At 52.8% G+C, this 24,061-nt stretch overlaps 7 protein-coding genes across 7 annotated transcripts; 4 read left to right on the plus strand and 3 right to left on the minus strand.

The window, feature by feature from the left end:
- Nucleotides 1-3,598: 3,598 nt before the first annotated feature.
- Nucleotides 3,599-5,023, plus strand: PG997_012458 (PNG1 with de-n-glycosylation function (n-glycanase); the record flags this gene model as incomplete). Its single annotated transcript, XM_066816772.1, has 1 exon — nucleotides 3,599-5,023. One exon carries the CDS (start codon nucleotides 3,599-3,601, stop codon nucleotides 5,021-5,023), a length of 1,425 nt encoding a protein of 474 aa, XP_066662464.1.
- A 1,977-nt stretch (nucleotides 5,024-7,000) lies between these two features.
- Nucleotides 7,001-7,507, plus strand: PG997_012459 (uncharacterized protein; the record flags this gene model as incomplete). The annotated part of the gene is made up of 1 exon (XM_066816773.1): nucleotides 7,001-7,507. The coding sequence occupies one exon, from the start codon at nucleotides 7,001-7,003 to the stop codon at nucleotides 7,505-7,507; it is 507 nt and encodes a 168-aa protein (XP_066662465.1).
- PG997_012460 (uncharacterized protein) lies at nucleotides 7,465-8,204 on the minus strand (the record flags this gene model as incomplete). Its single annotated transcript, XM_066816774.1, has 2 exons — nucleotides 7,465-7,633; nucleotides 8,191-8,204. The coding sequence occupies 2 exons, from the start codon at nucleotides 8,202-8,204 to the stop codon at nucleotides 7,465-7,467; spliced, it is 183 nt and encodes a 60-aa protein (XP_066662466.1).
- A 5,653-nt stretch (nucleotides 8,205-13,857) lies between these two features.
- On the plus strand, nucleotides 13,858-15,394 carry PG997_012461 (uncharacterized protein; the record flags this gene model as incomplete). Its single annotated transcript, XM_066816775.1, has 3 exons — nucleotides 13,858-13,860; nucleotides 13,904-14,039; nucleotides 14,103-15,394. 3 exons carry the CDS (start codon nucleotides 13,858-13,860, stop codon nucleotides 15,392-15,394), a joined length of 1,431 nt encoding a protein of 476 aa, XP_066662467.1.
- A 1,105-nt stretch (nucleotides 15,395-16,499) lies between these two features.
- Nucleotides 16,500-16,847, minus strand: PG997_012462 (uncharacterized protein; the record flags this gene model as incomplete). The annotated part of the gene is made up of 2 exons (XM_066816776.1): nucleotides 16,500-16,651; nucleotides 16,808-16,847. 2 exons carry the CDS (start codon nucleotides 16,845-16,847, stop codon nucleotides 16,500-16,502), a joined length of 192 nt encoding a protein of 63 aa, XP_066662468.1.
- A 1,137-nt stretch (nucleotides 16,848-17,984) lies between these two features.
- PG997_012463 (uncharacterized protein) lies at nucleotides 17,985-20,016 on the minus strand (the record flags this gene model as incomplete). The annotated part of the gene is made up of 4 exons (XM_066816777.1): nucleotides 17,985-18,862; nucleotides 18,930-19,190; nucleotides 19,268-19,806; nucleotides 19,859-20,016. The coding sequence occupies 4 exons, from the start codon at nucleotides 20,014-20,016 to the stop codon at nucleotides 17,985-17,987; spliced, it is 1,836 nt and encodes a 611-aa protein (XP_066662469.1).
- Nucleotides 20,017-20,403: 387 nt separating this feature from the next.
- PG997_012464 (ATPase family AAA domain-containing protein 3A-like) lies at nucleotides 20,404-23,871 on the plus strand (the record flags this gene model as incomplete). The annotated part of the gene is made up of 7 exons (XM_066816778.1): nucleotides 20,404-20,651; nucleotides 20,713-21,012; nucleotides 21,232-22,409; nucleotides 22,520-22,810; nucleotides 22,854-22,958; nucleotides 23,016-23,613; nucleotides 23,805-23,871. 7 exons carry the CDS (start codon nucleotides 20,404-20,406, stop codon nucleotides 23,869-23,871), a joined length of 2,787 nt encoding a protein of 928 aa, XP_066662470.1.
- Nucleotides 23,872-24,061: the final 190 nt, after the last annotated feature.

Below are 24,061 nucleotides of genomic sequence, written 5' to 3' on the forward strand. Positions count from 1 at the left end.
ACGGCGCAGTACTTATTCATCGACTTATTCATCGACAGAACAGATATCAAGCGACCATAGTGTCTGTCCCTAGCAAAACCATACGGATGACCAGAAGATGGCCGATCGCGAAGGGAGCCTATTGGAACAAGGCCATCAAAGCGCTGCACACCGCTTGACTCGAGAAGACGAGCACTACCTACGACCTACGACCTACGACCTACTGCCATGGCCCCCATTGACAGGACTCAGGAGTGAAGAAGCTATTCGCGTGACTTGTGTGTATGAGATGCAATGGTCTCTGGCCGTGGCGATCTAGACTCCACGGGACATTACCGAATAGGCAAGGGCCTAGGCAGATGGGCCAATCTGAGTCGTTGGATTGTTGGGGGAGACGGGCGATAATTGGCTACGAGCTACGCAAGCCTTTTCGTAAAAGCGCGAGAAGGCCACGCAAGCTGTCTGGGACATGCAACCCATTATTAGAGCCACACCCGGCACCTCCTGGAGCCAGACCCATGGGTTTGTCTGGCCGGGTTCACAAACGTGATTCGCAATTCATGACGCCTGCAAATGACAAATGCAAAACCACCAAGATGGAGATCATCTACGATATCGTTGCATGTATGTACAAGGGCGCCATGTTGTTCTGTCAGTTCGGGAGAGAAGCTCCTCGGCTTCGTTGGAGACGGGCACTCTGGAGCCCAAAAAAGAGCCCATCACCCAACACCTCGGCATTTCGATTTCGAGTGAAAAAACGCATGGTGCGTGCCTTAGTCATCGGAGCGCTAAGCTCACTCACTGTGGGGAAGCCCAGTTGCAGCATTCCTAGGATCCATGTAGGTATGCCAACGGCGAAATGCGGCGAAAAAGGGACAGTTGGGACGAGGCCGGCAAAGTGGGGGATCATGTATGACAGTCCGAGACGCAGTAGGAAACGTCGCCTTGCCTGTTCTGCGGTAGACTACAGCCAGACTGACGAATGAATGATCACAATACAATGCAATACATACAGGCGCATGTAGGAGTTATGACAGCCAGGGCGCAGGCGGGGGGGACTTTCACCAACCGTACAGTACCTCACGATTCCCGATTCCCACGGAAAATTAAGCTTATCTGTGAGGCTCTGGGTGCCCTGAGCCTGAGGTTTCAACCGGGACGGGTGCCGACTAGGGGTCCGCAATTATCACCGTCCACGGGACGATGCTTCATATCCTTCTCGTGTGTGCGGTTGCTTTTATTTCGGAGCATTTGTGGATATAACCGATAGACATCGTCAATAGACCCTTCGGCATGTGGTCCTGGGCAAGTTGCAAGTCGTTGATATCATGTCCACTGCGAACCGAAAGACGAGCGCAGGCGATTGATTGACACACGTGTTGCGTGTCTACACTGTCGCGGCCGAAGAACTTTTCTTGTTCTTCCTTTTTTTTCGTTGGATTCGTAAGTCGGGAGGAGAGGTCGTGTGTGCCTACTTTTAAGTATGGAGCATGCAGACAGCCGAGACACGCTCACACCCACATTGCTGTATGCACAAAACACAAAAGTGAAGGTTTTAAGCGTCAACTGTATGTCGCAAGCAATTACACAAGCTTCTGCAATTGTAGAAACCTCATCGGACCAAGGACGAGGGGGCCTGAAGTGTTTTGTAGTCGTGGGAGTTGCTGGCATGGCCTCCACGGCCAACCCTGCTGAATTTAGACAGGGCTCAGCCACCGTCCCCCTTCCGTTTGGCTCTGCCTCGTTTTATGTACAGCCACGCGGCGGAGCGTCAGCTACATGCACGCAGCCTCGAACCCTCTGGCAGTAATTGCTGGATCTACGGCGGGTTGCCTTATGGGCCGCCGGGAGATAGGATACGCAGTTCGGTAATGAGCACGACTGGATACCTGCCTTTCTGATGTGTGCGCACATACGAGATACGTGGTTGCAAGGAGGTCCAGCTCCGTTAGGTACCGTGTCCCATACATGCATGTAGGCAGGCAGGTAGGTACTGTAATAACACAATCTATGATGGGTTTGGAGGGGTTTCGCCGGTCAATCGCCCGCCGACTCATGGCGAGAACTACCTGCTTGTGGCCACCGCAAGTTCAGAAAGGATAGGCGTTTCCCTAACCGAAATGGTGAGATCTTCTGGCAAGATGGTGCGTGAGATTGCGCACACCTCAGTGAGCTGGGTGCGGAGGACACACGCTCGACAAGGCCCAAGACGGGATGGATGCGCGAAAGGCTCAAACTGGCCGTAGAGAATACGTCGGGAAGCGGTGCCTCAGGCAGCAAGCAGAGTCAGCATGTAATGTGATTGGCTGGAGGGGGTGAGAGAGATGAGCAAGACGCGCGTCACCATTAATGGGGTTTTGTCTCTCTAGGCCTCTGCTCCTATTTTTTTCGCACGTAATGGGTTGCGTCTACTTGCACACAGGGCCTGGAGAGCCAATCCCGTACCAGGCCCGGAATCGACTAGGCAGGTACCTGGGCGTTCGAGGGCGGTGGTGTACGTAACCTCGCCCATTTCGACGCTCTCTCCTCATCAGACGCTCCTCTTTGCCCGCTCGCTCTCGCCTCTGACCCTCTGCAGCGCCGGTGCGTGTGTGTCGGGTGTCGTGTCGTGCCTAGGCTGGCTTGGTTCTCGCTGGCCTGACCCATCGGTTTATGTAGCTCTTATGAAGTTTTGCATGTACGCCTTGTCGCTCTCGTCTGGGCTGCTCATGTTTGGATTGAAGACTGCCCAGAGACCCACCCCATCCATCCCACTCCCACTCTGCCACTCCTAGCACTCTGCCACTCGCGCGCTCTCTGCCTCTGCCTGGGGCCCTTTTTGACCCTACTACTATCCGATTTCCCTCCCTGAAACCCAGTCCGCACCCCCGTTTTCAACACCACACCCTTCTCTTTCCAATCCCCATCCCATCCATCCACCGGGACCCTACCCTGTCTTGTTGTCGTCGGGCGGCCGACACACACACTTCTTCTCCTCCTTCTTCCTCTTCTCCTACATCACCACCGCAACCGCCTACCACTTCGCGACCAACTTCCATTTTATCAGCCCACCCAGTCTGCCAACAAATTGCCAATCGCGATTCGACTTGGTACCAATTGACGCGGACCCCCACGGACTCGACAGCCGTCCTTTTGCTCATCGACACATCGGCTAGATTGATTACCGCTTGCACAACAGGACGAATGCGACGATAACCCGACACCGAACGACGGGCCGGGCCACTATAGCCTGCAGAGTCGACTTTGCTTGCTGCCGCCTATCCAACCTGTTGGACTAATTAAAACCTGCTTCGTCAACACGCAATTTTTTTTGGGGTGTATGCAGGTTCCTGTCTTGGGTTTGGGCTGTCTCTGTATCCTGCCCGCTCGGTTCAACCGGCTCCAGTAATTGTTGCGGAACTGCCTGGTGGCAATCGGGCCTGCGACGATCAAATCAACCTGTTTAATACCAAGTCGATTGACAAGGCTCCCTCCCTGCTAGAACATCATCACTTTTATTAACCAGTTTTCGACAAACGGCACGATTCTCACCCGCACGTAACATCTTCAAGGATCGTCAAGCCGACGACCCTCCATTAAAAACACCGATACTCTTTGTATCGACACTCACATCATCAGCATGGAGGACCGAAGTAATACTCCCCGCAACGGTCGGGGCGACTACGGCGACGAATGGGCTCGAGGTCTCACTGCTCAATTCGAACAGCTCATGCGGACGAGGCGAGTCAACGACGTTGAGCAGGCACGACTGGACCGATTACATGCCGACTCCCCAGGCCTAAGGGAAAGCGTGTCGTCTTCTCATCTAAGAACCCCCTTTGACCCCAATGAGGGGCGGCCTACAACGTCTCATAGCCAAGCCCAGGCCCAGGCCCCTGGAACTCCGCCTTCTTATTCATCGTTGCGAAACCAACCAAAGGTCCCGACAGCGCCCTCGCCTCATGACCGCAGCTCTCAAAAACTCCGCAACCTCATGATTTCTCTATCTGCGACACCGACAAAATACGAGAACCCTGGTCTTCTGGACGAGGCGCTGCAGACGATTCCGTTGGACAGAATCTACGGCGAGGCTGAGGAGGAGTGCCAGGTTTTTCAGGCTCAAGCCGAAAGCATGGGCGACGGACGCAAGGCCGAATGGGGTTATCAGGACTGCGTAGTCCGCGCATTGCTTAGATGGTTCAAGCGATCTTTCTTCACTTGGGTCAATAACCCAGCGTGTCCTGTCTGCATGTCGCCGACAATCGCCCGGGGCATGACGCAGCCGACCCCCGACGAGAGCGCCTGTGGTGCCACCCGCGTTGAGCTTTACGAGTGTTCCAATGGACCTTGCCGAGCCTTTGAGCGCTTTCCTCGGTACAGCGACGTGTGGCGGCTACTACAGACACGCCGCGGTCGATGTGGCGAGTGGGCCAACTGCTTCAGTATGCTCTGTCGCGCGGTAGGTGGCCGTGTGCGCTGGGTATGGAACGCCGAGGATCACGTCTGGACGGAGGTTTACTCCGAACACAAGCAGCGATGGATACACGTCGATGCGTGCGAGGAAGCCTGGGATAACCCACGGCTATACACTGACGGCTGGGGCAAGCAAATGTCGTACTGCGTCGCTTTCAGCATCGATGGAGCCACTGATGTGACCCGGCGATACGTGCGCAAGAGCGAGCACGCAGCTCCCCGAAACCGATGCCCCGAAGAGGTTATGCTCTACATTATGCAAGAGATCAAGAACATACGACGGGCCAACATGAACAAGGACCAGCGATTCCAACTCGAGAAGGAGGACTCGAGGGAGGACCGCGAACTCCGCGGCTATGTCATCACCTCCATCGCCCAGGCAGTCACCAACATGGTTCCCAACTCTCCCCAATCAGTACCACCGCCGCCGGCGGTCCGAAGTTCCTCGGCCGCCTCCAATGAGGACCAGAAATTGCCTGCAGAGCAACCAGGTCGACATAGCGGCAACGCCGAATGGGTCGCGGCCCGCGGCGAGAACGGGAGACGGAATCCGCAATTCGAAGATCCTAGGAACCCCCAGAGAGACTATTAATGAACTTTTTATCTCTGGTCGCAACACCTCAAATGGCTTTTTTTATTTCTCCCTAGTGTTAAGCCCACTGACCCTTCTTCCACATACTTCCACCCGCCTTTTAGCTGCGCATTGGCGCAAATGTATTCTTATCGCTTCGACCTGTCGACCTACCCCCTCAAACTTTTTACCTATTATTTCCTTTGTCAATTCCACATATATCACATGCGTTCCCGGTTTATATTTTGGAGGACACGTCGGGAAGATTCCATGGCGCAAAGTGGAAAGCCCTCTGGTCCGAGGCGCAGCATCATACATATTTCAACTCTCTTGAGTTTTAGTCTTGTTTTTTTATCACGGGTGTGGGCATATGGGGCGTGATTGAGAAAGCGGTTCTCTCGATCCATGAAAGCCCCCGGCGTTCCGGTTATATTCCATTCATGCATGGACGGATGGAGCAAAGAGAGATGAACTATTTGATTTATGCGTATGAAAGTTGGAGTGACCAAATGATTTGGAACGTCCTCATTTGGCCACGTCCCGGACGGTGGGAGTACATGACAGTCATGGTTGGGTCTGCATCCTCCAAAGCGTCTTCCTGGGTATGAGTGGTGGAACATTCAATCGAGCCACATCAACTACGGTCCTGTTTGCGCCGTTGATACCATACCGGAGTCATCATCTCATCGGGAGATGAATAGTAGCTTAGACGACTACGCGATCAATAGATGACGTTGCATATCCGTTCCAACCATTGCTGCACTTATTTGTTATTGTCCATCATCGCCAGCGTGGCCCATCTGTCATTTTCAAAACATAAGTGTCTGCCCGCTTGCCATGTTGGCAACGAAAGGCTCGCCACATTCTTGGCATCCATTGAGGACTCCAAGGTTATGGCCGCCACACGTCTTGTCAATGTGCCAAGGTTTTCTTAAGGCAAACTCGTTGAGTGGTACATGATATTTTACCATTAGATATATATGTTGCTATATTCATTGGTATATAAACCTAGGTAGGAGAAGTTATTGGTTCTTAGCTTTAGTCGCGACTTAGCTACATGATAGTTGCCAGCGACTGTATTCTTTTACTTAACCCTTTACCTACTTGGCCTGCTGCTTGCATGTAATGCTTTGGCAACAGACATTTATTAACTTTCTTTCAAAGTACCGGTGGCAAGGTCCGAGGAAAGGGGAATGAATACCTCGATAGCCCTCGTTGCGGAATTTTGTATACTTTCCCGACCTGGAGATATCGTCCTAGTTGCAGCTGGGTGCTGGGCCCGGGTGAGTAGGTAATTAGACTTTGTTCCGACAGTGGTTGCAGTCATTTGGGTCGTATTATAGTGCAGTGGCATCGCATATTAGAGGCTGTGTGTAGTGCAAACTTGGAAGTGCGAGAATCAGTAGTATCACCAAAGGGCGGGAAAGAGGCTAACGAAGAGAAAAATTAGGTCACGTGTATTCCCAAAGTGAGATAGAATAAAAAAGGGACAGAGGACATGTAAAAAAGATGTGTGCGTATTTACGATTGTTCTACCCGTACGGCATTGGTGGTTTCGGCCAGGCCGACTCCGTGCTACGATAATGTTAGGAAGAAATGGTTTACTGTGTGGAAACTCGAAAACAACAAGAATACATCACAAGCCAGCTAAGTCTACCGAATTAAAAGGCTTAATCGGTGCCGTGGACGCGGATGTAAAGTGGGCGCGAAACTCAAATTTATAAATAAGAATAGCCTCATAGGATGCACATTGGATATATTCATGGACACGGGGATGCAAGCAGGACATTACGCTAGGCGGCGGACATTTAAACAAGAAGTAGATGCATACTTTAGGTAGGCAATATCTACAATGGCTAGATTTGGGTTGGGAATGGCATCGTGGACTGGGAGGCAACAGTCCTAGATGCGATATAGACATAACACCGAGAGAAATCATCAAGATCAAAGACAATACGTAGAGACAGCGGGCACGAATCACACACTAAAAAGGACACCATGCACTTTGCTCAACAAACTACAAAGAATCACAACATCACACACTACGAGCATGGACAAAACAATACACTACAACACCACAAGAAAACATGGGAGGCAAGTCACACGACAATCACATGTCACAGCAATTACAGGTCACATCACAGGTCACAGCAGTCACAGGCCACAGCAGTCACGGGTCACGATGCACTACAGAAGGCAAGAAGACTACGAAGCTATGAAGAGAAACTATCTAGAGGTTTACACATACGGAGGCTGGGAGCATCTGACGAATCTCGCAGCAGGACCGGCGACTCCCAGAGCCGTGAGGGCGTCCCCCCCACAACTCCAGGAGTCAGTGTCCTGCGAGCGAGATCGTCAGAGCTCAACCAGCCCCGCCCGCAGCGGCGAGGAGGATTGGGCGTTGGGCATGGTGACAAGAGCAAAACCTCGACCCCCAAGGTCGAAGGCCCAAGCTCCAGCCCTCACCAGCGTGTCGCTAGGCACCAGTCACTGCTGGCATCGTGAAGGCGTCCCCGCACGATGCCAATGTGACTTGTACCCAGCGTGTCGCTGATAAGGGCGAGCTCGGCGCCTTCGACCTTGGGGAGGTTTGCTACTGCCACCATGCCCAACGCCCAATCCCCCTTGCCGCTGCGGGCGCGAGTTTAACGTCTTCCCGGGACGAGGTGAGTTTCGCATCATGCCTAAGATGGAGCAGTTCTCGCATCATGCTCAGGATGGAACAGTTCTCGCATCGTGTTCAGGATCAAGTAGTTTACGTGTCGTGCTCAGGACAAAGCAGTTTCGCATCATGCTCGGGATGGAACAGTTCTAAAGTCATGCTCGGGACGGGGGGTCAGTTTAACGTCTTGCCTAGGACGGATGCAGTTTTACGTCTTGTTCAGGACAGGCAAGGCAGTTTAACGTCTTGCTTAGGACGGGGGAGGGGAAGGCAGTTTGACGTCTTGCTGAGGACGGAGGGAGAAGAGGGAGGTGGGAAGTAGATGAGGCAAGGGAGAAAAGGGAAATGGAAAGTGAAGAAGAAATCGAAAAGGGAAGAAAAAAAGGTGTGGAGGGGGGAAAAATAAATACTTGAAAGAAAACGGGGGAATGGAACGGAGAAAACAAGGGGGTGGGGAGAAAGGTTAAATAAATGAGAGGGGAGGGGGACGAGATGGTGATGGGTGAAAAATGGTGGCGATACTTACATAGAATTGACCATGGAAAGAAAGGGGTGGTGTTGGAAAGAAATGAAGGGAAAGGAAGTGTTGAAAAGGAAGGAGCGGAGGGTAGGATGAAATTAGTATGGAGAGTGGTGATGAGTTGTTGGTATTGAAGGATTGGAGTGAGTGATCTCCCAAGTGGTACTGAAGAAAGAAGAAAGAACTGTTTGAAATTGAAATGGGAGAGAAGGCGGTATTTATATGAATGGAGAAATAAGGTTTACATCCTACACAGTGTCAATAGCTCGCCGGTGCCTTGTACTTTCGAGAGGGCTTACGATCGTCAAGTCCAAGTTTAGGGCAGTATGTCTGCTGACTCCTATAGTTTGCGCTGCTGGAGAAGGATATGTGACTCAAGTAGGACCAAAGTGGCATCTCTTCTGTCTGCTGGGACTGATGGTATACGTCTACCGCATCAACGTATCCTGACTGACAGTCGTTTTTTGCTCCACCCGGGCGAATTGCGAGAGGACGCTGTTGAAGTCGAGGAACAGGATTCAGGCTGGAAACGAGGATTTTGCGAGAGCAGCCATTGTGTGTGACGGCGTATAGGTCACCAGAAGGTGGGAGAAGAAAAGGGGGTTTGAGCTTACACGAGTCAATCATTAGTCGGTTTCTTCTCGACGAGGAGTGACCCAGTGTTGGACCAAGTCAGAGAAACTGTGCCCTGACACGAGGCAGCAGTTGAGAAAATGCAACGTATGGATGCTATAAGTTTCTTGCGGCTGCCTAATGTCCACCCTCTTTGCGAGAGCCTTGAGATTGGTGGAGGGATTGCTTGGTGCGGCAGAAGACCAGAGTAGAGAGTAGGCACGTTTAAATTAGGACTTGGTGATAATTCAATTGCACGAACGTCTGTGAAAGGCTCACGATGGTCCCAGTCTCTAGTCATAGGGCAGTGCTATGCTTCTCTTAGCAGCCGAAGATATACCCAATGGAATGGCATAATAAAGTCCAACCGGGCTTGGGTACCGAGCACCGTCAGTATGTGAGTCGCCTGGATTTGTGTCATGGCCTTTAGCGTGAGTGCTAGACTTGGTTTGTTATGCCATCTCAACGTACGTTGTGTCGTTGGAAGGGACGATGATGTGTGTCCATTTAGCCACATTGGGAAGCGACGGCACCTGCCCGTAAATTCAACAACAGCTAGGAGGCACGGCTGAACTTCGCTACCATCCATTACACCACCCAACATCCCGACAAGACCCCAAATCGATTATTCAATCCCGCGTCATGTAGTCTTACAGATATGGCGTTTGTCCCTCTCCCCATGATCTTTGCAATGGGTGGCTTGATGAGGGGAATAGTGACCTCGTAGATTGAGTGAGGCGTCCGAGGGCAGGGTCAAGGGTCAAATCACGGTTCTTGCCGCTTATTTTGGCTGATGGGGGTGAGAAGCAAGACAAGAACTAGAATAACCAGTAGTATAATGGCTATCTTGTCGCTATAGCCCTATGTTACGAGAGATATTATACGTGTATACGAGTTATAGGCCTCCAAGTCGGCACTAACTTTTCTCTTCGAGTAATGTTCACGTAGTCAAATCCCAATTTCGACTAGTCCATATTGTCTACGAGAGCGGGCTAGTCACTGTATACTCACGTTTCTGGTTTCACCTAGGCAAATAACTCAACAATACCCCAAAGGCAGCCCGTCAATGTGAATACGCCCCAGATGTTGCTGCCGCTTGGCCTAGAAATTCACTGTTTACATAGCCTTTTGCTGCCGTTTTCCTAGCCTGCCAGATGTGGTGTAAAGGAAGCTACGTAATCCACCCGGACTGAAAATTTTGGTTTTATCTAGACAGACCATTTAAACTAATCTTGCGGTTTCTTGCGTTTTTCTATCGCAGAACACGCCTTGAGAGACCAAATAAAACACTCTTTCATGGAATAATAGTTTGGTTTGGGTGACGGCATCCAATTGCAGCGCCTGCCACAACGAGGGTTCTGGAGACGTGCCGTAGCGGCCATGATTTGTAGCGAGAAAGAAATAAGCAGCTACTGACATCGATCAAGCTGCACATGTCAAGGGTGGCGTAGTGCCTGAGCCCTCAGCGCCTCTGTCTTCTTTGATGGCTGACAAAAGAAGGAGAGGAGGCAGGCACAGCACCACCGTGCTTCTGGAAGAACTAGAAGATCTCGTCAGCAACCCATCACAGTTTTCCACCACGCCTGGCTGCCGGCACGCTGCCAACGCAAATGCTAGAATGAGTGAGATCGAATGACGATGCCGTCTTGTGCCAGGAGAGTGACTGCCACGCGAGTGGAAAATGCCCTTCGGATGTTGCCGTGACATCCACTGCAACCCTACATTGCTGGGTCAGCACGGTTCGGCAAGCTAGCGAGCCGACAAGGGTGGAAATTCCTACGATATGCTTAATCCCCTGTGCTGCTTGAGAACCATGCACTCTGCCCGAAACGGCAATACTTTCGTTCGAGGCGCCGAGAATGGTGTCATGTTGATTCGCAGCACATGGCAACCAGAGAGACCAGTGCCGATCTTATTTCGTAGGTCCTGTAAGACGTAGGCAGGTAGGTATAGGGCTGGATCTTAGTCGGACTGTTTCAAGTTTCAACGATCAATTGAGATGGACGTGTTCGTCATCCAGATGCAGACTGCAGCTGGGCCAAACCTGAAACAAATATGCGAACTGATGCATCCGCCGCAACATACTTGCTTTTTGGGCACGAGAGGCAAGCTTGTAGCCGAAGCAGAGGTTGGGCGATCCGAAACTCGCTTCATGGCTCCGTCCGGCCGTATCTGGTGACCTTGCTGGCCACACCTCCGTATACCACAAAGTCATAGTAGAACGTTGTTGTTCGGTCTGTCAAGGTGGAGGAGTCACTGCTAAACACCAAGGGCATCATTTTAGTCGTAGTGGGGGGGTGGGATGCCGCTTGGACATTTTCACGTCAAACGGTGGGGTTTATCCTCCCCTTCTGGGGTCTCACGCTTTTGCTGACAGCATTGAGGCAACCTCGCATTGTAACGCTTGCGGATAGACAATTTCGTACACGGTTGCAGTCGTCACACCACATGCATGCAACCGGAAGATTTGGTGCGGTAACGCGGCACTGCGCTTATAGCAGACACACGATATGGAAGTTCGTGATGGTATGGTGATAACCCCCTGCTTGTTCGTGTCACTGTCGCTTATGCTGCCCACTCTCGCGATGTCCGACAGAGCCGTCTGCTTTATGCATACTACTAGACGACTGGACTGGCCTCAATTTCGGCTCAACGGCTGATTGAGAGGTGCAGACAATCCTTGTGAAGAGCATGCATCGTCTTGTTCATTTGGTTGGATGCGTACCTAGGTAACTGCCCGAAGAGACGGACGGGCGGACGGGTTCTGCGCTGCCTCTTCTGTTTCAAACGGATCTGTTAAAAAGCGAGCGGTGCTGAAGCCGGAGCGGAACAGTGCGGAAATAGGGTCGCCCAAGCAGCTGGTCTTGCAGACGAAATTTGGGATGACGTTGCCGATCTTTTCTCGGAAGGGAATCGCGATATTTTGACGTGAAGAGGTCTGTGTGCGTATGTTCCTGCCTAAAATATGGCGAAGCTACGCTGTCCAGTCGTCCTAGCCTGTCCTGACGCCTCCCCAGCGACAATGGTGGATGATGATAATAAGGATGGAGCAGAGGCGGGGTATGGGAATTTTCTCCTCGCTAATCGACGCCGACGGGGTGGTCTTGAGGCAGGGGTTCGGCGACTTCGGATCATGACGTGCCAGGTAGGTTGCCAGGGTCAATGCATGCGAAAAGGGGGTTGGGCTTCTGGGCAGGGAAGGAATCCCATCATTCGTGACAGTAGGTACCGCTTGCGGCAACGGGATGGATGGAACGTCGTTGCGTTTGCCTTTCTCATCGATTGCTGCGACGAGTGTTAGGTGGTTGGCGGCTCTGCAAACCCCAAACACGTTTGTTGGCTTGCTTCCATACCAGTAGGTGTAGGTGCTTTAGCGGCAGCTGTCCGAGGGCTTGAGGGCTTACGGGCTCACGAGCTGCAAATCAACAACATGCACAGAAGCTGAGCAGGCGACGCTATTGAATGCTATTTGCAATTTATGACTGGAGAACAGAGACATGTACATAGCGCCGAGGATGAAATTGCTTTGACGTATTGGAAGAGCGGACTGCGAAGAAAAACCCCCTTTAGCACATGCCAGGGCACGCGGCAGGGGTGGGATCGGCTGGTGCCAAGGCCCTGGCACCGGTGGAGGTGCCTGCTAACGGCCCACTACAAGCCAGAGATCGGCGGAATACTTTCCTTGCACGCTTTGCGGGTTGCATCTGAATGATCGACCGTGCATCCAATGCCTGCAAATTCGGCGAGGGCGTTCGCATTCTTCTGTTCATTCGAGGAGGCTTTTCGAGGCTTTTGCCTCTTATCGTCAGTCTCATACTGACTGGCTTGCCTGTGTGCTAACCGAGATTTCCTTCAGAAAGACGTGGGGTAGCATCGTACAAGGTGTGGGAAAGTGAAACGACAAGGGGCGCACGCGCACACGCACACCTGTGAGATCCTTCGCTGAGGTAAGGAGTCGGAAGGTCGAATTAAACTCCTCTACCATCCAATGTCTCGGGTGGCACGCGGTTTCAGCAACCTGTCAAGTCAACCGAACCCTTGGCACGAGCACGACTCGACAGACTGCCCGCGCCCAATGCCGCCCATTGAAGCCGGTAGTGGTGACGCCGGCCCTGTGCGAACCAAATGCCGGCCGATAGAGTTGATCGCAGAAGCGCCTTATTCGCATGATACACAGAGGCGCGGAACACCATGTTCGCCATCGATCTCCTACCCTATCTACTAGCCAGTAGCCTACAGACCCGTGGGCATCCTAATAAGCTTGGTTCCTGGCCTGAATCCTTATTCAGGCGAATCAGCGTCCGATCCAACACTACTGCCGTGTTGGCGTTTGACATTGGCCAACTCGACGGGCTACGATATCCCTAGCTTGCTGAATGCCGGCTCCACTACAAGTCACATTGCTGATAGCCAACTCCACCTACTCAATGTAGTTGACATGGTTGTCAGATATACTGCCGAGGGTAATTAAGTACATTGCCAGGGTCATTACCAGGGCCATTTGGGCTGCCCATACCCGGTACTACATGGAGGCAGTACCTCCAGGGAGGCTCTGGGCAGCTTGAGGTGGACTACGGGATTGTTGGTCGACCTGTACACCTTGCCGCATGCCCGCTGCCCGCATGCCATGTGGGTGCACTGGTATGAGACCCTCTTCTTCTTCCACGCCGATCAGATCTTTTAAAGCCAGCATGACAGGCACCCTTTAGGCCTTGTTCGAAGACGGGGTGCACTGTGGTCTCCGGGTTCTTGGCGGCCAGTCGTCTTCCTTCCTTATCTTCTCCAAAGTTGATTAAGTACCCTTTGCCCACTCAGAGAGAGGAGGCCTGTTCCGACCCGTCAGCATCTCTGTACGCTTCTAGAATGCGCCCATGGGAAGAATTCACAGCATGAGGTTCTTCTCTTCTCTCCTGGTCTGCTGCTTGGCCTTCATTGGTCTCGCTGCTGCGCAAGACTCTGCTCAAGCACAGCAAGCAAAGCTGCTTGCCACATTAGCACCATGTGCAGTACGTATCTGACCACGACCTCTCCTTTTCCCGTCCCGCATACGAGCTCAGGAAAATGGTATGTGCTGCCCTCTATAGACCCCCGCTGACCCCCTGTATAGAAGAACTGCCTCCTAAAAGCCATTGAGGCTTCGCCGTGTGGGCCGACCGATACCCGATGCCAATGCACAAACGCCGAGTTTGTTTCCCATGCTGAGATATGCATCGTAACCAGCTGCAACGTAGAGCAGTCTTTGGGTACGTCTTGCCAGCAGTGTTTTGCCTCAGAATCAGCTCGTCCAACTGACTAAACGGAAACAGTCGCCAAGAACGCCACCCAGACCATGTGCGGCGCACCGGTACGAGACAAACGAGTCATGTACAACGTCGTCTCCTGCACGCTCATGGCTATCTCATGCGTCCTCGTCCTCGTCAGGTTATGCTACAAGAAACTCTGCACGACGGTAGAGCTTGGCCTCGACGACTGGTTTATATTCCTGACACTGCTCAACTGTGTCCCCTCCGCTTTCATCAACGTCCACTTGCTCACGCGCAATGGGTTGGGCAAAGACATCTGGACCTTAACACCGGAACAGATTGAGGGATTCGCCAAGGGCTTCTACGCCATCACCATTTGTTACTTCTCCGAAGTCTTCTTGCTGAAGCTCTCGATCCTGTTCTTCTACCTGCGTATTTTCCCATCAAAGGGCATGAAACGGCTTCTGTGGGCAACCATTGTGTTCGATGTTTTGTTCGGAGTCTCGTTCATCCTGATCGGCATCTTCCAGTGTACTCCCATCAGTGCGAACTGGACGGCTTGGAGGGGTACTACCGAGGGCCAATGTTCCAACAAGAGTGCCATCGCCTGGGCTAACGCCGCCGTCAGCATAGCGATGGATTTATGGATGCTCGCGATCCCTATGTCGCAACTCAAGTCTCTCAACCTGCATTGGAAGAAGAAGGTGGGCGTGGGACTCATGTTCTTTGTCGGGACCTTTGTCACCGTCATCAGTGTCGTCCGCCTATCGACCTTGATCCAATTCCGCGGCTCGTCGAATCTGACCTGGGACTACTACGGCGTTTGTCTCTACTCGACGGTCGAGATCACCATCGGTATTATCTGTGCATGCATGCCGACGCTGCGCATGATTCTCGTTCGCATCTGGCCGAGAGTCTTCGACGGTTCTCTGGTGCGAAGGGCTACGGGTGCTTACGCAGCCTATGGGAAGTCGCCCAAGTCGTACAATGACGATTCGAAACACAACACGCAGTCAGACGGCTCGAAATCGAAGAAGAGTGGCATTGGCAGTCGCGGGTCGCTATACTGGAAGCAGCAGCTGAGCCCGCTCTGGCGGAATAACGAGGCGAAGGAAGACAAGGTGTTCGTCGATGGAATCCAATTCTCGGCACTGTCTCGGAGTGAGCTCGAACAAGGCGACGACAGGAGGCTCGTAACGCCGGAAAACTGGCACACCGCAATTACCATCTCGGCTGGGCGAACTCGAGGAGGCCGAGATACACCTACAACGTTGGCCAGCAGTGTGCGTTCGGCGGAGGAGGCGCAGCCTTTTCCCTACTCTGCGCCTGACAGAGGACGGAGGCCAGAGGTCTGAGCAATTCAAGTAATCGGGCTGGTTCACGGTGGGAAATCTGGGTTTGGGTAGGGAATGGATGATTGCGAAACATGCGTTTTTGGCCTTTGACGAATATCTTGAATATACCCACGAGCGACGGGATTGGGAACATGGATGCATTTGGTTTGGGACTCGGCATGTCGGGCATGTGATTTAGTGTACTATACCCAACGCACCTGCGGCGAATACTAAGTAGTAATTCGTTTCTATTTGTTGCTTCTCTGGCACGGCACATGACTGGTTACTTTGTATGAAGTATGGCTCGGTGACGCTAGATTATGCGGTGCTAAAGGTAAGGTAATAAGGGGGCAATGCTTGCCGTGAACTAAATCAGAAGGCAGGGTGGACTCAATGGTGTAGCACAAGATAGAACTTCGGCACTATGGGACCAATTGATATCGCAGTGGGCTAGAAACTACGTACCTACAGTGGATGGGGGCAGTGCACTTGCATCTACAGGATTTCTCACAAATGCAATCGGCTAGTGGTAGACATAACGTATCATGCACATTATATCGCCTCTAACACTGCACTACATCGTCTGGAAGACCCAAGTAACAAATGCAGCAATGTACAGGTTGCATTGGCGGGCAGGTCACAGTTAGTTACTCACATACGCACAGCTGGGATCTACTGACCGTGGCATCTACTAGCATAATTCTACTGTGTTAATTAATAGCCATTCGTACATACATTGGATCATTGCATACAATCACTAAAGTTCAATCAGGATGCAGGTACCTAAGCTACCTAATCTAACACGAGGCGACTGTAAGGTAAGTGTCACGTGGTAAGGTTTAGTAATGGCGAGGATGATGGGGTTGGAGATGGCAGTGGGACTGTTGATTGGGAAACCCATGGGAGACAATATTAGGTGGAGGAAAGGGGGCTGGAACAGTGTCACTTTGTGAATGCGGAGACGGTTATTGGGATCCAAGAAGGGGATGTGGGATCCTGGGTGCTGCTGCTGAAAGGTTAATCATCCATGGATCGGGTGGGCAACGAGGACGAAGGCGAAAAAAAAGAAGCAGAAAAAACCATCTGCATGATGGAAGATAGGAGGGGGAAGAGTGGTAGAGGGAGGTCAACACCACCAGTCGTCGTGGCCCATGGAGGCGACGCCAAGTGCAGCTCTTGCAAGCGCAACCATGGCAACAACGACGAGGTCGGTGTTGTGCATCTTGCGCCAGCCAAGAATCCATGGCCCCCGAGACCGCCTCTGGGAGGGGCCACGATCTGGCGGCCTTGCAAGGAAAGAGGGAAAGCCAGTACAATTACCCCGGCATGGGAGACCTGTGACACGTTAGCGCAAGAGAAGGGGGAGGGGATGAACAAACCTGGCTGGGGTGTCGAGAAGAAGGTCGCCCCGGCAGCGTACTGTCACCCACATACCCCAGGGACTCGTCCGAGGATCGTAGCCCCTGGCCCCCATCCCAACGTCCGAGGATCGCTTGGGGCAGGAGGACTTGGATAGGGTACGTGGAATCTAGCGTTGCTGCCGGGGGTTCCAACTTCCCGACTCGTCGTGGGCGGCGGAGGGAGGTGAAGAAAAAATAAATGATAGGAAGGAAAGAGGAAATGGAAAAGAGGATGGGAGGAGAAAAGGTATTTATACCTGCCAGGCCAAGGCGATGGGCAGAGCAGTGGAGCCGAGCAGTGAGCGAGATGCGGCATAAAAGAAAAAGTCCAGCGACTGCGAGAAGAGTCGATAGGGGGGCTGGTGCTGGGGTTTCGACCAATGAGAGCGTCGGTTGGCAAGAGTATAGTTCAGGGGAGCCACCCGTTGAGTGGGTTTATTTGCTCATTTGCTCATTCGCTAGAGCCCGGAACCTGCAATTCGCAACCTGCAGTCCCCTCTCACGCAGTGTCTGTCCATCAATTTCGACGTTGGGGAGACTTGTGTAGATACAGACGGGCCAGGTCTCTGTAGTTAGGGTTGCACGCAGGAGACGATGTTGTGATGGTATGTAGGCCTGGCCGATGTATACGAGGGATTGTGTATCTAATGTACAGAATCACTCTAGAAACTCAACTCTTGACAGTCGCTTTTCTCGTTTCTCGACATCAAGAGTACATGTTTTATTGATTATTGATGGATGTCTTCTGATGGCTGCTGCCATGCGTGATAGAGTAGGTGGAAGCCCGAACAATCCATCTCCCACGGCCTTGCCCTGTTTCTCTAGTACTGCCACTGTATAGCTACAATCCATGAAAATCAAAGAGTTATTTATATTGAAATTGTTCAAAGCGATGCTCGTTCATGGTTTGCCCTTATCTAGGCCAGATATGTCGTTGCCTGGTCTGGTGTATTTGGCCTGCTCGACCTGTGTCACGCGGGGACGGACAAGATTGACGGGCATTGGCCCGCCAGGACATACCTTCCTTTTCGACATCGCCCTGGTCCCTTTCCCCGTGAGGACGGACCATTTAGGTACGCAACACTCCCCTTCCCGAATGGCCCTTTCCACGAAATCGGTGCACACAATGAGCGCGAGGAAGAGCCCCCCCTCTGAGTAACGAGTGAAAGCTGGACGTTTACGACAGGAACGCCTTCCCACATACGCGTTTGTCAGCACTCACGGGAAGTGGCGATTCCAGATAGCCCTGCTAGTGCTTCTGTATTTCGCAGACCACTGGTGGCACGAGAGGTCCGGGGCAACCTCAAAATTTGCTCCTCATGGAAGAGATCCTCCAGGAGATCCGAAGACACAGCACTGGTGCACAGAATTTTGAGCTTACAATTCCCTAGCGACCCAGCCGGCAGTCTCGCGAGAAACCCGATGATTTCCATCAGCTCACGCCTAATAGAAAGATGCAGAAACGAGTCGACCCCTTCCACTACCATAACGACGATGACGTTGCTCGGGAGATGACCGATAAGACTTTCGAAGGCTGCGCACACCTTTTCCGTTTCGCCGTCTGCTATCATCGCAAGACCTTTCTCCAACTTCGAGCCGGAGAATTCCTGGTAGCAATCCACCAGTTGCAGCAATAGCATCCAAATCAGAGCATTCGGGTGCCCCAGCCTGTCCCGCCGTGAAGCAGCGTGCTCACTACAGAAAAACGCGAGGGCAACGACTCGGACAGCTGGCTCCGTCGGTTCCACGTGCATTCTCTTACCAATGTCTGCGACTTGGGCTGCGACGAAAGCGACCTCCTTACACTGCGGCGTATCGGAATTCCCTTGTATAAAGAGAACCGACGACTCGTCGACCGAAAGCCACGATTGGAATTGGGGGTGATTATGCAGCTCCACCACGCGGTCTTCGTCTAGCTCCTGCCTGGACCCCGTTCGAAGACGAAGTATATGGTTGATATCTCGCTCGATCGCGGTAGGTTCGTACTCGACGTCTCGTAGGAAGCTCTCGCGGAGTTCAGCAGCACTGCGCCTCCTCATACCCTTGCGGGCTCTGGGAGATTCGGTATCCAGGAAGCCAGCCAAGGTCTCTGCTCCCAACTTGTTAACATTTGACGTATACGGCTTCTTATTAGTTGGACAGGAAAATCCGCTTACGAGATCGATGGGCTTGCTGTAAGAACTGGATAAACGACTCCAGCACCTCGCACCTGGCACGAATCACGCTGACATCTTCTCGCGTTCGGAAGAGTTCGTAGGCCATCCAATGCTGAAGCTCAATCGAGTCGTTGTGGCGCTGATTCTGTAACCACAGGGCATGCTTTTCGAATCTCGACGCCGCCCTTTGCACGTTGGCTTGTTTCATCTTTAGGGCCTCGGCAAGTCCTTGAGGCTGTACGAGCATCTTCATAGACGTGGCTAGTAGGGCCATTGTCAGCACACATCTCCATTGCTGTAATCACAGGAGGCGAATGAGATGGCAATCGCTAACACACCCACGGGATTCTTCGCGAACCAGCTCAGTATACATTCCAGCAACTGGAACAGGGCAGTGCAGAGCGCCGCGTTCCTCCGATGGAGGTCTTCGTCCTGTTTGTCAAGACGAATGTAGGCCGCGTGGTCATTGATTGTGAAGGGCAGATCCTCAATGGCCCGGTACACATCGTCTTGGTAGCTGCTTGTGGACTGGAGCGCGGTGAAAACCATCTTGAGGCCCCCGCAGAGCACAGAACCACCTGGAAAGTCCTGTGGTACAAGGTTCGTGAAATTCAGACCGATATTCGCACGCTGACAGAGAGCCCGGAAAGCAGATTTCACCTTCCCGGTGAAGCCGGATGTGTCTCTGTCTTTTGTCGCGATGCGCTCGAGCGAGTCACATGCCGCCAGCATCGCCGCGTCCACTTCATCCCAGGTGTGTACATCGGCGATCCCGAGTAACTTGAGCGATCGCTTTTTGGAGTACTTATTAGCCGTGGCAATCAGCTCGTGTGCGGCCTTGAAGCATGGTGCGTATAATTCATTGTGGTCGGGCTCGCTGAGAAACGTCAGCTCCATTCGTTTGGGAGAGACAGGATTGATCGCGCTACCTATCAACTGTCTCGACCGACTGGACACCGGGACCAGTAATCAATGCGCTTTGGAAGATAACGCCAGATCTGGGGGTGGCGTTGAATGCAGGATGCCGACGGCCATCGAGTCCGACCACGACAAACTCTGGTACTTCTGGGTGAGGTTCAGTTGCCATCTCTGGAGCCATGTACTCTCAAAGAGAGTTATATTCTAGCAATAGGGCTCATCGGGGGCCTCGTAGCATAGTGATGCTAGCAGTCTATTCTATTGACGTTGGTGGGTTGCTGTCTGACCCCAAATCGAGGGCTGGCCATTGTTTCAGCTCAGTCAGAAACCGCCCCCAAATGGCACGCGACAATGCCATTGGAAGGTTAACAACACTAATGCAACATCCAATAACCACCCTGGAAACTGCGAGAACACACCGAATATTGGCGGGGGCTGGCCCACCCCGGGTGTCAGCTTCAGCCGCAGAATCTGAGCTGGCTTGGGGGACTGTCTTTTCTTGCGTGATGAAAGACCATACACTTTCCCCATCAAACCATTTCGTGCGCATATCGTGATGGAAGGTATACAGACCGAATCGCAGCATCCGCCCCTTATACCTGAAGTGGCAGTAGCTCACAAAGAGCTTGAGCCGGGGTCTGGGCAGGAGACACGGAATGAGGCCGAAGCCGAGGCTGAGAGAAAACCCAGCCAGAGAGGCTCAGCCGAGGGGTCGCCATGTTCAAGTCCAATTTCGAGTGCGCATCCATCCGTTCCATCCGGTCCTGGTGATGATAGATCCCCCAGCCCACCACCACCGATATGGTATGCGGAACCCCCGCTACAACAGGGCCCAATAATACCCAAAGTTACTGACATATTGAAGGTCACACTGGATCAGTCGCGAGCCAGAGATCAGGAAACGTACCGGCGTTGACTGGATCAGTGCGTATGAGCAGGAAATGTATGAGCCGGATCTGGACCAGTTCGTCGTCTTGTATGCTTTCTACGACAAAGACGTCACCACTCCGCGTCTGGATGAGAAATTAGACGAAGATGACGGTGAAGGAAGCGTTGGTGATGCCTGGGAAGATGACGAGCCAATGAAAATTATCATACGGTCGCTCTACGTACTGAATGAACTCAAGGAGGTGACCGGGGTAGCCTTTCCATATCGAGAGTGCATGTGAGTGCATCTTCCCCTGTTATTCAAGCTGGCAGATTAGCTGACAACTCGGACTTCTCCAGACTGAAACCCCCTTTCAAGGCAAGTCCAAGCCATTTACCCTGTTGAAACATTCGATAGCACGCCCGCTAACAGTTGAACATAGGTCTTAACACAGTATTGGTCAGAAATTAAGCAACATTTGAGCCAGCTTACGGAGAAAGCCTCAAAGTTTTCCAGTCTTCCTGACTCTCGAAACCAGGAGGCGACTTCAATTTCTGGCAAACCAGAGTCAAAGTCGGAGGTGGTGCGAGGGCGTGAAGACTTCGTGGTGATCCATCCCGGCGGTGCTAGAGCGTCCGCTCCGATGGGCGATCGCCAGCGCCCTCCCCCGCAACATCAGAGGCGTCTTATCCTAAGCGAGGAAGAGCAACTCCGAAGGCGGATCGCGCATCTAGAAATGCTCGTAGGGTTTGGCGAGAAAGCTCTGAAGCGGCATCTGGATCTCCGAGCCCAGATACAGGAGGCCACGTTGCAGAGAATCGCCTTCAACGATCTATGGCACCTCTACAATCCCGGAGACCTGCTTTTAACAGACGAGCGCGGATATCCGCAGCTCTACATGGTCTACAATGTGACTGGGGGGCAGCCTCGCCTGAGAAACCCGACAGAAAATGAGATCAGGAACCGTGGGGTCAGGGTTATACCAGCCCGTCGTCGCATCGGCCGCCGCGGGCCACGGCGTGGGTGGTATGACGCGGCCGAGGGCTCCGGCTCTTACAGCGGTTCGTCATCGGATGCGTATGACACTACGATGCACGATGCTATGGTCGGCACGTGTACGCCCTTTATCATTGACTGCTATGCGATCAACGTGGACAGCACCGGAGTCGGTGCTCTTTGCTCTCGCAAGCAAATCAGGAAATATCTTGGACTGAAAAGTGTCTCTGACCTACCGCTCTACCCATTGAAGTTCCACAAGGACGCCCAATCCATCTTGGCCAAATTGCAGGACCGAGGCCGCAAGTTCATCTCCTGCACGGGGCATAGACGCTATGACGGTGTCACCTACGATACCAGAGGCATTGTTAGCCGCGAGCGCCTTCAAGGCGAAATCTATGTGGACGCCGACGAGTATGCTCGCAGCAGGTCAAGATTTGTACGCACCGAGCTGTGCCTGGTCAAAAGGACAAACCCAGTGCCTGCGGAGGTGGAAGAAGCCCACCCCAACATACCAGGGGCAGATTTCTATCGTCACCACGACCATGCTGTGGACCAACGAAAAAGCGACGTATTTATCGAGAAGGACCCTGGCATTCAGGAGCTCATGACAAGAGATGAGGCGCTGCTTATGCCCGAGAAGCTGCAACTAATGCAGCATAGCCTTCAAGCATTCTCTTTCAAGTCGCGCTCATGGGGTAAGTCAAACCATGGCAGAGCCAAATTGATCACTAGTCCATACATCTAACGCACGTCTGTCTACCAATGCTGCTAGTCAATATTGAGATCGACAATGTTGAGACCATAGACAAGAGTCAGGCAGCCCGCGAAAGCGGTTTCCAGGATCTGTCTATCCCGTCTAAGCACCGGAGGCTGCTACTATCGCTCGTGGACAACCACTCCATACGTGATGACAAACCGGAAGATCATGGGAGGATGAACCCGAAGCCATCCACGCAACTCGACTTGGTCCGGGGCAAAGGCCTTGGCCTCATCATCCTCCTGCATGGCCCTCCCGGGTCCGGCAAGACGAGCACGGCCGAGACCATAGCCGCTCATACCGGAAGGCCACTCTATGCCATCACATGCGGAGACCTAGGTGAGGCCCTCGAGGACATTGAGACTCGGTTAGACGTACACAGCAAGCGAGCGGACAAGTGGGGGCGCAGTCCTGCTCCTTGACGAAGCCGAAGTCTTCCTCATGAAGCGAGACTGGAAGGATACGCATCGCAATGCCATGGTCTCGAGTAAGTCATATATGGTGCTCCTCAAACTTCCTTCTGTCGCATGATATGACTCATCAGTGGGCGTGCACGAAAACACAGTCTTCCTCCGAACCCTCGAATACTACCAAGGGATCCTATTCCTGACGACGAACCGTGTGGGTGTCATTGACGAGGCCTTCAAGTCGCGGATCCACGTGTCGCTGCGGTACCCCAAGTTCAAATTGAAGTCGACGCTCGAGATCTGGAAGAGCACACTGAATCGGATCGAGCGCGACAACGAACTGCAGGACATCAAGGTGGAATTCGACCGGGATGAGCTACTCGAGTTCGCCGAGGAGCACTTCGAGACCCACGCGACCACGGACGGATCGACGTGGAACGGCCGCCAGATCCGCAACGCCTTCCAGACGGCTATCGCGTTGGGCCAGTACGACCGCATGGCCAAGATCCAGAAAAGAGGTCTTACACCCGAGGAGGCTTTCCTGTCGGGCAAGAAGAAGTGGCGCGTCGTCAAGCTCACGCGCAAGAACCTCGAGATCCTCGCCGAGACGGCCCGGGACTTCGACAAGTACCTCAAGTCAGTGCACCGCCGGTCTGATGGCGAACTGGCTCGCGCCGAGGATCTCCGCGATGACGACTTCAGCGAGTTTGAGGAAGAGGCCGTCAGCACTAAGTCGTTTTTGTCGGCGGGGTCGGCCGCGAAGTTGAAAAGGGGTGCGGTCGCGGGAGGAAAGAAGCCAAGTAAGCGTATCGAATCGAAATCGCCACGTGGCCCAGGAACCAAGGCAAAGGCAAGCGAGCGAGCCCGCGGTCTGATAGCGACAGCGATAGTCGGGGCGAGAGCGAAGGCTCAAAAACCCGAGACAGGGCTAGGGCTAAGCCAATTTCCGAGTCAGCCAGCGACGAGGAGAGCGATGAGGAGAGCGACGACTAAGGCCGAGAGGAAGCTAGGAATAAGATGTACTCGGTAGTTCAAGGAGTCAGTCGATGTCTCAAGCGCTTATGATTTGTCGCCAGCGAGGAACGCCATGTCTAGCCAGCATCCCATCCCTTTCCTTACATGATCCCAAGATAAAAATGCCAACACCTGAATTTCATAACAACGGTAATCTATGCATGATTCG

Source organism: Apiospora hydei, assembly GCF_038363865.1.
Source record: "Apiospora hydei strain CBS 114990 chromosome Unknown utg000009l_segment0_segment0, whole genome shotgun sequence".
Classification (NCBI taxonomy): domain Eukaryota; kingdom Fungi; phylum Ascomycota; class Sordariomycetes; order Amphisphaeriales; family Apiosporaceae; genus Apiospora; species Apiospora hydei.